We start from the raw sequence: 14,496 nt of genomic DNA, 5'->3' as shown, positions 1-14,496 counted from the left end.
GGTTAGAGGTCCCTGATTTTAGGAGAGAGATCAATAACTCATAGGTGTTAAATGCTATGTTGGGTTTTTATAGATCAACAAAATGTTTCAAAGTTATTTTTGAAGCAAGGTCAGGAGGCTAAGGATGTTATGTTTTCACTGGCTGGTCAAAAGAACTCGGTATTTTCTTACAGACAGGGTCACCCAGCCACAGGAGCTATTTTTGCACGTGTGTGTACGCAGCGCAATTTATATCACCTCTTCTAAAATAGTGCCTGCTTATTTTTGGATTATTTTATATGCATATCTCTAGCTCAGGACTGAAAAGACGGGCCAGGATGCTAATGTGACTGTTAACATCACTGTCACAGTGGTATTAGCTTTCACTCTGCAGACCAGTAGGTAATTCCAACATCCCTGAATTTCAGAGAACAGCTTGTGACTAATAATTGAAATATATTTATCTGAAGCATGAAGCTTTTTTTAAAATGACTGCTTTCAACCTTCTGGCAAAAGGATTTGAATCTCTTGATGTCTGGTTAAAACCACACAATATCACCTTAAGGTTTGGGCCATGGGGTATTTGGGTTGAATTATTTAAATATCCTCTGCAACACCGAGCAAGTCAAAAATATCAACTGGCCATCTGTATAATGGGAGAAATAACATGCTGCTGCCTCACAGTACAGGGGACTGCAAAAATAAAACCCAGGAAGATGGAGGTAAGGATTCAGACCGCTTACATTTTCCACATCAACTCTTGCTATTCCAGTGTAAAAGTGGGCGTCACACAGAAACTGCCTGTGTCCAACAACAGTTTATAAAATAAATGTTTTAGAACTTGGCAAATGTAGGTTGGCAGCTAGCAAAGCTGTCAAATGCTGCTTTAGGAGAATAAAAGCCTTCATGAATTCTAGTGAAGTTTAGGTAGTAGTTCTAGCTTGATACAGGCGGTGGGGGAATAAAATTGGGTGGAAAAATCTGTAACTGAAATGCTTAGGTCTCTGTGAAAACCCATCTACATCTTTTTAAATACTGAAGTAACCTAAAAACAAAGCAACCAGTTTCAGGGGATGGGAAAACTTTCTAAATCATGTTTGGGGGTGTGTGACTAAACAAAAATGTTTGTTGTTAGGCCATCCATCATTTGTAAGCTTTAGACACAATCATAAGGGTCTTCAATGGAATCATTTAAAGACACCTGATATAACTGTTTCTTAACCAAGCTCCCTTACTTCAGTGGTATTTTAAGCTTTATTCGCTAATAAATTTGAATTTCTCTGCAAATTGTGATAGTAACTGAGGTATTTCCACATAAGAATAGAAAAAAGTTCTTAGTGTAGAAAAACCAATCTCAAATATTTTTTTTTTTCCCCTGAACAATTCTACTACTGAAATGAAAGCAGGCTAAAATTAAAAATACAAGAAACTGCTTACACTGTTCTGGTTGGAAGTTGTTCTAGATTTGATTCTGGAGGCCTTGAAAAAAGAACCTTGTCCACGGCCAGATTAAAAGTAAAATTATTCTGAACAACCAGCAGGTAGTCACCATTGTGACAGTGTCCCGCAACAAAAAGCACTGAGTCCTTGTGAATGAGGCAGGGAAGGGTGCTGCATGGGGCACTTAGCAGCTGTTTACTAAAAATAAATATGATGTCAAATAGACTTGGTTCACTAGGAGGAAAAAAAAAAAAAACCCAACCCCAAACCCACCTGCAGTTTAACTGAGCAGCTATAGACTCTTACTGTGCGTAAGACAGAACCGCAGCTATTCTTTGAAGGTGGCAAGAGAACTCGTTGCGCTCTGAGGATTCCTGGTTGCGCTCTGTGCAGAAAATGGTTCCTCCTTCTGTGCCTTTAGAGCCAGGCCAGTAGCCATCAGCTCTGGCAGGACGGGTTGGAGATGAGCATCACTGTTTCACTCTGAATGCCGGGCTAGAGTCTTTATCTACCACAAAAAGGATGCTGCCCGTGCCTGACCTACCTGAGCACGTTATTGTAGCGTACTGGTGGCAAGCGCTGCCGGTACGTCATGGGAAGATGGAGGTACTCCTCACGCTGACTGGCTCTAGACATCCAGGTCAGGTGTCTGTGGAGCCTGCGCTCCTGGTCGGACAGTTAACAGGCTGCTGAGCTGCCCTTGGCAGACGTACAGGAACACAATGCCCCTGATTCAGTGCTCATCTTCCTGTAAAAGTTAGCGTGAGGAACCCCCAAAAGTTTTACGCTTGCAGAGCCCAAAGCAGGTATCTCGTTAACAATGGCACTGCTGGTGCTCAGACACACGTTGGGTGACAAGCATGTCCCCAGTCCTCTCATAAACCCCCTGACTTGTTACTACTTGAGATAACTGTGAAATTTGGGACTCTTTATTCCTATTAAACTAATCTATTGACCTCTGTGGTGTTTTTATTCTGAACGCTGGCATCTGCTGCCGCGCTGGGAAGCACCGTGGTGAGGTTACAGCCAAACGTGTTTCCTACAACCTGGAGGAGAGTTATTTGCACAAATCCAAGGAGGTAGTGAATTTTGTAGTTCAGCATTGCATTGAGGCTTCAGCAGGGGAACTGAGCAGGGGAAAGTACAGCTACTCTATCACCTACTGATTAGCGGAGTGCTGGATGAGCACACGTAGCACTGCAAAACCCTCCTGCCCTCTTTTTGTTACTTTGCAACACGTAAGGTCTCTACGCTGCTCCTTCGTTGCTCTTGGGACTTGCTGGATGGGAACCCTGGTCTTGCTATTGGTGGTTTTGAGTTAAAAGATGCCTTTTTGTCCTGAGCTCCTAGAAAAGCACAAGTAATGTTCTTGGCCGGTTAAGGAAAGAAGCATGGATGAATTTGATCCTTATCTAAAGCTCCTGCTGACTTCAACAGGGTTCTGATGTAGCTTTCAAGAGTAGAATCTGGAATGAAGAACTCCTCTTCAGCCATAAAACTGCTTTGTGATTTATCATTTGTAAGAAAATCCTAATTGTTAGAAGACAGAGAACAGGAGAAACTGTACTGATGCATATTTAGCAAGTAAGTTGTACACATCTTTCTCTGCAGCCAACCCAAATTGGGCAGAAAACTCGATGCCAGTAATTTGTCAGCAGGAGGGAGTAATGGAGGATTTTCATATGAGGAATTTTAGCAAGCCACTAACTTGGCAAAGTGGGGGAGCAGAAAAGATATTTTTAATAATTGAGAATAGAGCCTGCATGAAATATAGCAAAAATAATCGTGAAAGCTTTGGGCACGTTGTATGACCAAGGACTTCAGTTTGGCTTGTCTGGCTTTGGAGTCCTGTCGTGCCGTTCACTTCCAGTTCATGGGACAGAAGCTCCTTTCCATTCCAGACAAGTGTGGGACTTCCCTGCTCACTTCCAGGCCCGGCACAAGCGATTGCTAACTCCCTTGTGTACCTACAGTACGGTGTTTTTCAATTACTGCTATTCAGCTGCCATTTTTGTTGCACTTGGAAAATCTAAGCAAGCCCTTGCACGTACATTAAAGCACTCTGGTTCTAGCTTGGCCGCTGTCACTCGTGGAAATGTCCCTTCCTGTACGATTAGCTCAATGAATTTGAGAGACTCCTAGGAAGACTTGAGGTACTGAAAGGACCACCTTCCTAAATGGCATTTTTATCTAATGTCCTCATTTCTATAATGTTGCATAGTTTGGGCAGCTGCCCAGCTTGACCTTATAGGAATGACATTCAGATTAAGCTAAATGAGAAGAACATTCCAGCTGTAATTGTTATCTTTTCCTACTGACCTTTGTATTGACTGCTTCCTTCTTCCATTATTGAAAGGAAATTACTGGGACCCATTTTCCAGCCTTCATCCTCTTCCTGGATTGGGGGGAGTGCGTGAAAAGAAAAATCAGAATATTAATAGGTAGAAACTTCAAGTGTGAAAAAGTGTCATATTTGTAATTGAGTTTTTAAAGCTTTCTTTTAATTTGAGGAGTTAAGACAGCATTGTTTCATCAATTAAAATCTTCCAAGCGGGATATAAGGAAGTTTTATCCCCTTGAGAGAGGGGGTGTCAGTTCATCAGTTGGCCTACTGAGGCCACAAGAATTGAACGTAGGCTTGTCTGAACGTGTAATATAGGTAGGAGACTTGCAACGTGTAAATGCAATTACCTTGCTGTTTTTTCAGTTACTCTTATTGTAAGGTTTCTCCCCCCCACCCCCTCAAGGAGTTCCCAACTTGTGAGTAATTCCAAGATGTTGAAACCTCATTTTAATGTGTAATCAGAAAGAAAAATAGTGATCTTGGTGTATTTTGCAAAACAAAATACTTTGTTTCAGCTTTACCAAAACACTTTCCTGCTTTCCTGTCTAAAGTAAATGACACTGACATGTTCCTGAAAGAGTCTGATTTCACTTGAACCAGTATTTCTGATGGAAAAAAACCTTGTCAGTAAATTATCAAAGCTTCTTCATATTGTATCAGTCGTAAGCCTCAAAATGTTAGTAAGGTAATAGTTATCAGTGGGAAATCAGATCACTGTTTGGGGAAGAGGTGAACGTGGATTTATGTAAGACAGCACAAGGTGTATCAGGTTTTGCTAACCAAGGTGTAGTCTGGAAGCCACTGGTTATCAGCAAGATGGAAACCGCAGCTCCCGAAATAACTAAAACTAAACAAATCCCCTAAATTAGATGCCATTGCATACCTGCTATTGCCAGATGTAGTTGCAGCCAGGTCATGTGAACTATTAAATATCTGTTTTTAATGAAAGTGTTATTACAGTAATTAAAGTTTGGGCCCAGAAGGACATGCAAAATGTAAATACATTTATCGCTTCTTACCCTAAGCTCTACAGATACATTTGAAAGAGATCTAGGAGTTTCTTGACTTAAACATCAAGAACTGTTTGGTTAAAGTATAACAAGACTTTGAGACTTTGACACCCAGAGTTCAAATTGCCAATTACTCTAACGTATTCTCGGTTTTTGCAGGGTGCGGCATTTTGAGATTCATCCTTGGATCTTTTGCAGTAGGCAGAATCTATTCTTTTAATGTTTTTCCATGGTATTTTATAGAAAGTGATTTAAACATGGTGCTCTAAGAGGAAAGCAAGTGCTAAGTATTAAAAAACCCCAAACAACAAATCCCCCCCCTAAACCAACCTAAAAAAGGGTTATTCACTTTTAGCCTCTTAATGGCATAGGACACATTAAGGTTTCTTTTATTGTTACAAATAAGCCGCTACATCACTTTAATTACTAACTTCAATGATTTTATACACTGATATAAAGAATATTGTTGTATCAATTTAATGGATTTTAATCAAAACCCCTGCGTGTCTAAAGGACAGCGGCCGAACGCTGTTCTGTTTTCCCTCTTGCCTCTATTAACAGCGTAGGAGTCAATGTAATATAAAAAAAACTTCCTCTGAAGTCAGTTGATGTATTTTTTTTCCTATGTTCAGTTGATTGATTCCATGCTTGCTCTGTGGTAAGGCACCTTGAACCAACAATATACGTTTCAATCTAAGCAGAAATATGGAAAGAAGAGTTTGAACGTACTTCTGAAGCTCTCCAAAGCTTGGCCCCCACTAGGCGATTCTCATTCGACAGCAGGGAAAATTTTGAATGGAGTCCATTGTGCACTTCTGCTATGGAAATTTTTCTAATAGGTTTCAAGAAGGACAAAAAAAACCCCCAAAACATATCTCGTTGTTAAATTTCTGGATGAAATCTAGGGATGCACGCAGCCTTGCTCGTGTTTGGTGAGACAGGTTGCAGCATGTTACTGGGTGAAGCAGTCCAGACTGGTTTAACGCGTTCTCCAATTGAAAAGAGGGATCATATGGTGCTGAAATTTTTATTTTTTTTCTTAGGTGCCCAATGGGAAATCAAATCAGCACCTTGCAGAGAAAAGAAAACGGAGTTACTTTGATATCAAATATGCTTTTTTAAAGATTGCTATCAGGCTTTTCAGAAATATTTAAATTTCCTTCTGGGCTCAAACTTTTGTTTTCTTTAAGAACTGAAGTTAGGAACAGGGCTTTTTTCTGCCTGCATTGCTATGACTTACAGCCTATACTTATTTTAATAAGGGTCCTGCTGTTAGAAATTTTCCAAAAACTTCTCAACTGGTCTTAGATACTATTTTTTTCCCCTGTCAGTATTATAACCTTGGAGAGAATGTTCCCTTTGTTCTTTCTCAATGAACCATACAGAACCTGATACAATGGCTCAGAATTTTACTCGACAGGACTCGTGACGGCTGAAGAGATGAGAGCGATGTGAAGTTATAAAGACCTAGAGCTCTACATTGTTATTTTACCCCATTTCAAAACAACCTCGTAGAGACTGTGAGGGGATTGAGATTCATTTTTGGTATTGTTGGTTCTTATCTAATGAAACGTGCAAAACCAACAAGGAATCAAATTCATCCTGTCAGAGTCAGGTTTTTTAAGCAGATGAGTGAGTTGCCATCCAGTTTCAGAAGCTCGGGTTGGGTTTAGCATTTTTAGCGTGACTGAAGCGTCTGGAACAGCCTTTCTCCTTGCCTGTGCGAGACCAGAGGTATCACAGGGCTTTGTTCTGGGAAGGAGCAAGGACAAGGGCAAAGCCATTAGAGGACACCCTCCTGAATCCTCCCGAAAGGAACCGGTCTGTCTGAGATGCTACAGGGTTCTACGACTGTGAATGAATGACAATGCTCTTTGAAGTCTCTAATTTCAAAAGCTTTTCTAAGTAACTGCCTTTGTAGGTGTACTTTTATCTGATCTTTCTCACAGAGTTCTTCAGTGCACATGCCGATTTGAGGGGTCACAGCATGAGCTGGTCCCGCAGAGCTGAACTCAGCACTAATACAAGTCTTACAGACAACAAACAACTTGGGATCGGTATTACTTGGCTTCCGTCTGCAGGCATTGCACTCCTCTTTCTGCTCTCTTGCTGCCTTGGGTTTGGTTTGCTCTGCCACTAAGGTACGATGAAGTGGTACCAGTAATCACCTTCCACTACTTGGAGTATGAATCCTTCACTAGCGCTGTGACGGTGCGCTCTATGATTGCGTCACCCTGACAAATGAATGCCTGAAGATGTTCCAGGGTAAAACCCCCAAAACCTCTGTTTTATATGACCCAAAGAGTGTTTTCATGTAGCAAAGATGCTATCAAAGTTACAAATTAACACTTAGATGTCATCTGCCAACTAGATAGACTGATGCTTCCTAAGTTCATGTAGTTCGCGTTCTTGGCTAGCTGTTATGAGAGCTTTGGCCAGATTAATGGATGTTGTCCAAGAAAAGCATCTTTTTTTGTTATATGGTTGTTCCAGGGTTAGGACTTAAAATTAATTTGTGTAAAATTTGCAGTGAGGAGTCAGCTTTGCCCCAGAAAACTCACCCTTCTCCTCCACATACTTGGTGAGAGATTAATGACCCTTATTTAAAATAAAATAAATATACCGTTTCAGCTTTGTTTATACTATAAAGTAAATGAGAAACAAAATTTGCTGTTGCAGCACAAGCACACAATTTTTGTTGCATAGCTTGCTTCTGAAGATGCCCTCTGGTCACTATGCTGTTTCACAGGTGTTATCCTCAGCAAAGTTGCTCCTGAAATAATTTGGAAGCATTCCTTCTGTGAAACCAAGCCAGAGCATATCAAAGATTTCAGGGAGTATATCATATATTAAGTGGTGTTCACGGTGACTCGAAGCAAAAAATAGTTCATACCCTAAGAACATGGACTGAAAATGCATGACTGCTATTTACAGGCTTACAAAATATTGGCTTGCGGTACAAAAGACGCAGCTGGCCAATACAGAACTGTACTTATAAATTAGTTTGAAATCCACAGAAGCCCTGGGGTGGGTATCTGAGTGAGAATAAGGTTGTTGTGCGAAGGGGTGGCAGTAACTAACTTGTGTCCCCTGCGCTGAAAGCGGAAATGCTTGGTTAGACAGCTGGGCACAGCGTTATCTGCACAAAAAACAGCAACAGTGCTTTGAAAAGTATGTGCACACTGTCTTGGCAACAATGTCAAAGCCACAAAATGTGTCATTTCCCCCCCCCCCCATCTGTGCCTCTGGCAGTCTGCACCTCCATCAGGTCTTTTCACTGAGCTGAGTCATGGCCATGCAAATGGTCATTCCCTATAATGTGAGAGGTGAAATTCAGTTCCCCAGAGTCATCGAGGTAATTGAAAGGCTGAGAGGGACTGGCCTCAGCCAGTTCCTCTGTCTTCTGAACCCAAACCTGAAGCCTGGTGACCCCTCTAATGTAAATTTAATAGCCTCTGCCCACACGTGGCTGGATAAGCTGGACTTTGGCTCTATTTTTATAAACTAATTGTTTTTACTGTAGGAAGACTTACTTTCTTTCCAGTTTTCTGTGTTTTTTTCCCTTTTGTTTTTTCCTTCCCTTCTTCTTTTTCTTTTTTCTCCTTTTGGGCTTTTTTCTGCAAAGCCATCTCCTCTTTGGCAGCCAGTTCCGCAGCAACCTGAAAGAGACAAAAAGGAACATGAAGAGCTGGTCAAATACTTTCACGTGCAAGGTGTGTTGGATATGTGTTGGAGGAGTTATGAACCCATGTGTATTTTTCCTCTCTCGCTTTCAGCTTTTTCCAGTATTGAGTAAACATGATATCCAAGACATTGCTTGGTAGCCCTCTACAAACTCCAGAGCTGTTGATCATTACAGAGAAATCCTGTGAACGTATGCTGGTGGCACTCCTACCTGCAAATTTTGGCATAGGTGTTGACTTTCCCAAGACATCGTTGGGAAAGAGGCAATTTTTATGTCCCAAACAGCGAGGGCTTTTCTGGAGTGCAACCAATTCCCGAAACCGCCCAGAAGCACAATATTCTAATGACATACAACTTAAAGCTCCCTCTGGTCTTGGACTTGGCTTATGAATTTGTCCTAGCGTTTCTAAGGCAGGTAGATTTTTATAGAGATGGATTTTGAGAGTTTGCCCTGAGGCATGTCTAATTTCAATATGTGGCTGAAGACTGAAATTGTTCTAGTGAGCAGAGAGATTGTGACAAACTCTGGCAGATATACATGGTCTGCCCAGCATTTTTATCCCTGCAAGCCAGTAGCAGCTGATAACTGGGTACAGCTTCATCATTTTTTGTAATTTTAGTTCCTGGGTGTTTATACCTTATGAGAAAAAGGTGGAGGGTGAAATTTGTTGTTTCTACCCTTCTCTTGTTGCCGGGTGCCTTTCATTGTGTTCTTTTGTAAGATCATCCACTGATGAGTGTAAATCAGAAAATCTGTGGCCACTGAAGTTTATTAATGGACCATTAATATTGGCAGTACTGTGAAAGAGTAGAAAACAAAATTTTCAATTGTAAGACCTGTTTGCTGTAACAGTGAAAAATATTTGTTTTCTAAAGAATGCCTTTTAACGCATTGAAGATCGGACAGTGGAAGGGAGATGAAGACAAGGGCTATACTTTGCAGCCAGTGAAATTTCATTAGTAGATTTCCCCAAGCATTTCAGTATCTTACATTTAATTAAATATGGTAATTCAAACCCCAAGCACCATTCAGTCATATCTTGCGGTGATAAGCAGTGAAGCGTTTCATTCCCTGGGATAGATTAACAGATTGACTAGAGTTCAAAATAGGTTTTTAGTGTCCCGGCAGGCCCGTTGTATCCAAAACCAACAGAGCTACTCCAGACGTAGCCTTTACTATAGCACTAGTACCCTGCCAGAAATGCAACCTTGTCACCTCCGCCAGCCTACCAAAGGGTAACCGTAATGGTTTCCAGCAGCTCGGGGTGGGTTTATCCGGCAGGATACCTGTAAGCACACATGGGATGGACAAAAGGTTTTCATTTTAAGCAGTGTTTTTGAGTTCTACTGGTGATATTTTTAAGTACATCCAGACTCTGACTGAAATGATTTGCTTTGGTGTTTTTATACTAGATGGATGATAGTGGAAAGGGTTACGCAGAGTTCCTGTTCTCATGAACCTGCTATAACGGGACCAAATTGTGGAACTGTCCTTATCCTTCTGTCTTGGCTGCTTCTGTCTTGTAAGGTGGCAGAAAACAAAGTCTGTTTACTACTTTCTGAACTGCAGTGTGAGCCACGGTGCCAAGTCTTGAACTAACCCCTCATATAGGGAACAGAAAAACTGCAATTGCAGTCAGCACCGAGTGAAACGTACAGTCACGCAAGAAGCCAAGTCTAGACGCGCGCACAGTGACTGTGGGCAGAGGTTGTGCGCATCCTGGACAGTCACTCTCCTGCATGCGTTGGCAATGTATGTGCAGCCTGAGATGCCAAGAAGTTTTGGTGAAATGCTCTGAAGCAGCTGGCAAAGCTGTCAGCATGCAGAGCCTGACTTTTTCTGAAGTGGCTCTCTGCTTCCCAAAAGAGAATGAGAAAGCAAATAAAACTTTTCCTTTTCCCTGTCAGATGCACCTTCTCCTCCGTACTCCTTTGGTGCAGCTTCTCCAGCTCTGCTTTCACCTCTGCTCTAAGCAGCTCCATAATTGCAGAGGACTGGGAGCTGGGGTGAAGCTGGCTGTGTATCTAACCTCGGGTGGTTTGTACTCTTCTACACAGACCAATTTCCCTTCCAGCTACGAGATGCCTGAAGAATCTGACAAAAGAGGAGGAAAGAAAGGGAAGGGCAAGCGAAGGTTAGTTTGAGATATTAAGCAATTCACCCACATATTATAATACATTTTTTTTCCCCTGAAGAAAACTTCACAGTGGAAATGAAAGCAGATGTATTTCTAAATTATTTTTGGACCACCCTCTTCTTTGCTAGGTTGCCTCCTTTTGAAACGATGCTGAAAGCACTGAGAAAACTCTTAATATTGGGGAAGAGAATGTGCATCAGTAAGAACCGATGAATTTTAGTCTCCTTTTTTTCCAGTCTTGCTGTAGGACTCCTGTCGTGCTCATGATGACTCCTCTCCAGTAACATTTTCTTCTGAGGCCGAAAAGACATTTTTATCTAAACTGATATCCCAAAAAAATCAAATTAACTTTGCTGTTCATACATCAGTTCAAGTGTGTTTCCAAGCTCTTGTAGTGCAAATCCCCTTTTTTTGGGAAACAGAAGGGCATTAAAACAGAATGCAGCCTATGTATAGAAATACCTGATGTCGGTTTTTGAGCCAAGTACGTGAAAACCCCCAACTGCCAGTAGGACTCACTCGTGTTCGAAGTTCCTCAGCCATAGAAAGCTTGGTGGTCGCTCAGGCAAGCGGATACTCGAGGCAAATATTTTTCCTCAAGAATAAGCTCTTCCCTCTTCCCTTGAAAGAAAGACCTTACTCGAACTTCCCGTCTTTATTAGTGCTGTGGGCATAAATGGAATGCAGGGATAGAGTGAGTTTGGGAATTCTGGATCTCCAGCTGCAGCGGGTGAGAGACAGCCTCAGCCTTGTAAATCTGGCTCTGAAACCATTTTGAACAGAAACACTTTATACACAGGTAGCCTAGTGTTCCTGGAGAGAAAATGTGCTTTCTTTGAGTACTACCTCTACAGGAAGAAGCTATTTTGAAATCTAAGCAAAAAAAGAAGTTTCTTAAAGAGAACAGGACTGTTTGTGATGGGAAGAGATGCCATCCCCATGTCCTAGAGTAGCGTGCCAAACAGTGGATTGCTCATTTGCATCACTTGCATGTAATATGCAGTATAAATGTACTTCTCCCTGTCCTAACACCCCTAGCTTGCGGACTTAATTACAACTCTGATTATTCCCGTAAGGTGGTGGTGGTTTTTTTTATCAGTTGGAGGAGATCTTCCCTGGCAGTGTTCAAGGCCGGGTTGGATGGGGCTTTGGGCAACCTGGGCTAGTGGAGGGTGTTCCTGCCCATGGCAGGCGGGTGGAACTAGATAATCTTTGAGGTCCCTTCCAACCCAAACCATTCTATGATTCTATAATTCTATGTTATTTTCATCATGGTGGGCATGGGGCTCTGTCTCATCGAGCCAGCTGAGGGCCAGTGATCTGGATTCATTCCCTCATGCAGGCAAATCCATTTGTGTAGCTCTCAATAACGTAGCGTTCTCCTGGCAAGGCACTTCTGAGCCTTGTTTACTTTGGGTGTGCACCTGCAAGTAAAGCTTAAGCTGTTAGAAACAGCCCCGGTGATCTCTTCCTTGCAGGAAAGAATTCAAAATGTTGGGTGGGCTTTCATAGCTTTATGGGATCTTGCAAAATCTTATGGTGGACTTTAATAGACTCACACATTTCAGTCCATGATCGATCCATGCTCTAGGGTTGGGGTTTTTTTTGCCCATCTGCCAGATGTTTCCCAAATGTTAAACACTTGTGTTTATCTTCTGGCAAACACTTCAAAATGATAGTCTCCATTCAATGTGTTTGTGAAAATCTCTTGGCTTTGCTTGGCATAGGGTTTTTTTTTTTTTTTAAGAAAGGTGGGTGTTACAGGTGAAAAGGGGTTGTTGATCCTGCCTGGCTTTAGGTATTTGACCTAGGCTACTGGCTTCAGCCGACAGAGATCGTATTTGTAGGCAGTGGAGAGCTGCTGGACTAGGAGTCTGCCTGCGGAATGGCTTCGCTGCAGAGAATCATCTGGAGGTGAATACATCTGCCCCTGGTGTAGCTTAACAGAGACGGAGTGCCATTTCTGTCCTCCTGCCTGATTAACTGGAAATAATCCGATTATTTTTAAGGCTTTGAGATGCCCAGCTCCAGCTGATGGTACCATGCGTTTGGCACTTTTGAAAATCCAGCCTGATAATTTCTAAAAGGAGCATCCAGAATAGCGCGGAACAGAGGAAATAAAGGTGAGCGTGACTGTAGGCATCGGCTTCTGTTACTGAAAAGTACGCTCGGTGTATTTGCTGTCAGGACAAAAGCATATTTGCACAATGCTGGATACAAAAAAAGTACAACTCCAGAGAGCCTCCTGAGTCCTCCTCTGACACTTTAAAGCTATTTGTGATACATTCATTTGGTAGAATTGAGTAAGAAATTATATTTGTGTGTGTGTGTGAATATTGCGGTATTTGACTGCATAATTGCATTTTACTGTCCCTACCTGGGAAACAGTCAGGCTTACTAATTAAACACTAACTATTGGGGATCTCTTGCACTGCTGCTTACAATCAAAGTGATTACTGGGATTGGTGGGGATCTCTAGCTGTTGGTAATAATGAATACTAATTAGCAGGGTAGTATTGCACGGAGTGCCAAGCGAGGATCAGGAGCATATGTTTGCACAGCAGTTAACACGTACTTTTTCTCGCCCCTTCTCTAGATACTGTGATTACAGTAACGTGGAAATGACTTTGTCCTCCACGCAGCAATCGAATGTACAACCAAGATCTCAGTAAGTAAATATCTTTTCTGATAAGTTATTTAATATTGGAAACGAGGGGGAGCTGGGAGAGGGGGGATATGCCTGCTAAATGGCAACTCTCTTGGCTTGTTTTCATGGCGATGAGATTTAATGAACGACAGGAAGAGATCGTAATTTTGTTGGCAGCAGTATAAGGGCAAAGCTAAAAATTGTCACATCTGATGATTATCTTTGGAGCAAAACATAAAAAAAACCATTAGGGAGAGGCCTCTGGAACAGATGCCGGGAGATTACACTGATGTCCCAGAATCTTAAATTTCTCTTGAAGAGCGTGTGAAGTAAAGAAAAGCTTCTCTTCAGTCAAGGGACGGTACATATTTTTCTGACTAAACCACCACGTACTTTGCATCGGGACCTTCTTTGGCATATCTTTTTGAAAGGTATTTGTAAAATGTCGTGAAAGCAGTTTGTGCAGAAGGCCAGCTACGTTGCAAAGTCAGGTAAGGTCAGAGTTGTCAAAGGAGAAAGAAATATAGAATGTATAATAATGCAGCAATGGTTCGTGAAGTGATTAATTTGTATTTTATTTTCCCCAAAGTGTCTTTACCTAAGTCTTATAAAATGCTCGGGTTTTTAAATACAGTTCGGTCCTGATTTTTCATGGAGTTTAACTTGGGAGTAACCAACCCCTTCACAGCAGGTAATATATACAAGAGGTGAGATCCTGTCTCCCCTGAAGTCAAGGACGAAACTCCCATTAACTTCAATGGGGCCAGGATTTCATTTACTATGTTGCCCAGTAGACCAGTGTGGAACAAAACCAGTTGCCTTGGGGATTTTTAATGTGCAGCTGACTCGGTTGAACAAAAAATGTTTTACTTGTCTGACATTCAGGTAACATCGTGATCGTACTGAACTTTCTTTTGCCAACTGCATTCTGGATATCTGTTAAGGTTACGTGACATCTGTTCTCGGTTGTGCTGGCTAAAAAGGGAGAAAATCTTTGAAAATCAGATAATCGCTAGTGAAAATTTGTTAGGAAAACAGATGCAGCTTTTTTCTTCTATTTTTTTTTTTATGCAGGGGAAAACAGACAGTAAAACAATCTCTCTAGACTTTTGGTTTCCTCTAAATTTTTTTAAATGCGAAGAGAAAGCAGATGCCCAGGAAAGACAGCAAAATAGCTGAAGGTGGGAATTCAAAGCTGGGAGTAGGACAGGAAGAATGTATTTCTCCAGCATCTACTACCATATCCAGTTTTGC

The 14,496-nt window shown here is 41.7% G+C and overlaps 1 protein-coding gene across 2 annotated transcripts in view; it reads right to left on the bottom strand.

The window, feature by feature from the left end:
- IQCA1 (IQ motif containing with AAA domain 1) overlaps positions 1-14,496 on the bottom strand; it is a 105,829-nt gene that overhangs the window by 38,305 nt on the left and 53,028 nt on the right. For both annotated transcript variants that reach the window (XM_054830759.1, XM_054830760.1), the window contains exons 8-9: positions 8,307-8,432; positions 3,739-3,814 (exon numbers count right to left, since the gene is read on the bottom strand). In XM_054830759.1, coding sequence (XP_054686734.1) covers positions 3,739-3,814; positions 8,307-8,432 — 202 coding nt within the window. The remainder of the gene's footprint in view (positions 1-3,738; positions 3,815-8,306; positions 8,433-14,496) is intronic.

This window comes from Grus americana, chromosome 6 (genome assembly GCF_028858705.1).
Source record: "Grus americana isolate bGruAme1 chromosome 6, bGruAme1.mat, whole genome shotgun sequence".
Classification (NCBI taxonomy): domain Eukaryota; kingdom Metazoa; phylum Chordata; class Aves; order Gruiformes; family Gruidae; genus Grus; species Grus americana.
The sequence above is the reverse complement of the archived record's forward strand: the minus strand, read 5'-3'. Positions and strand labels throughout refer to the sequence as shown.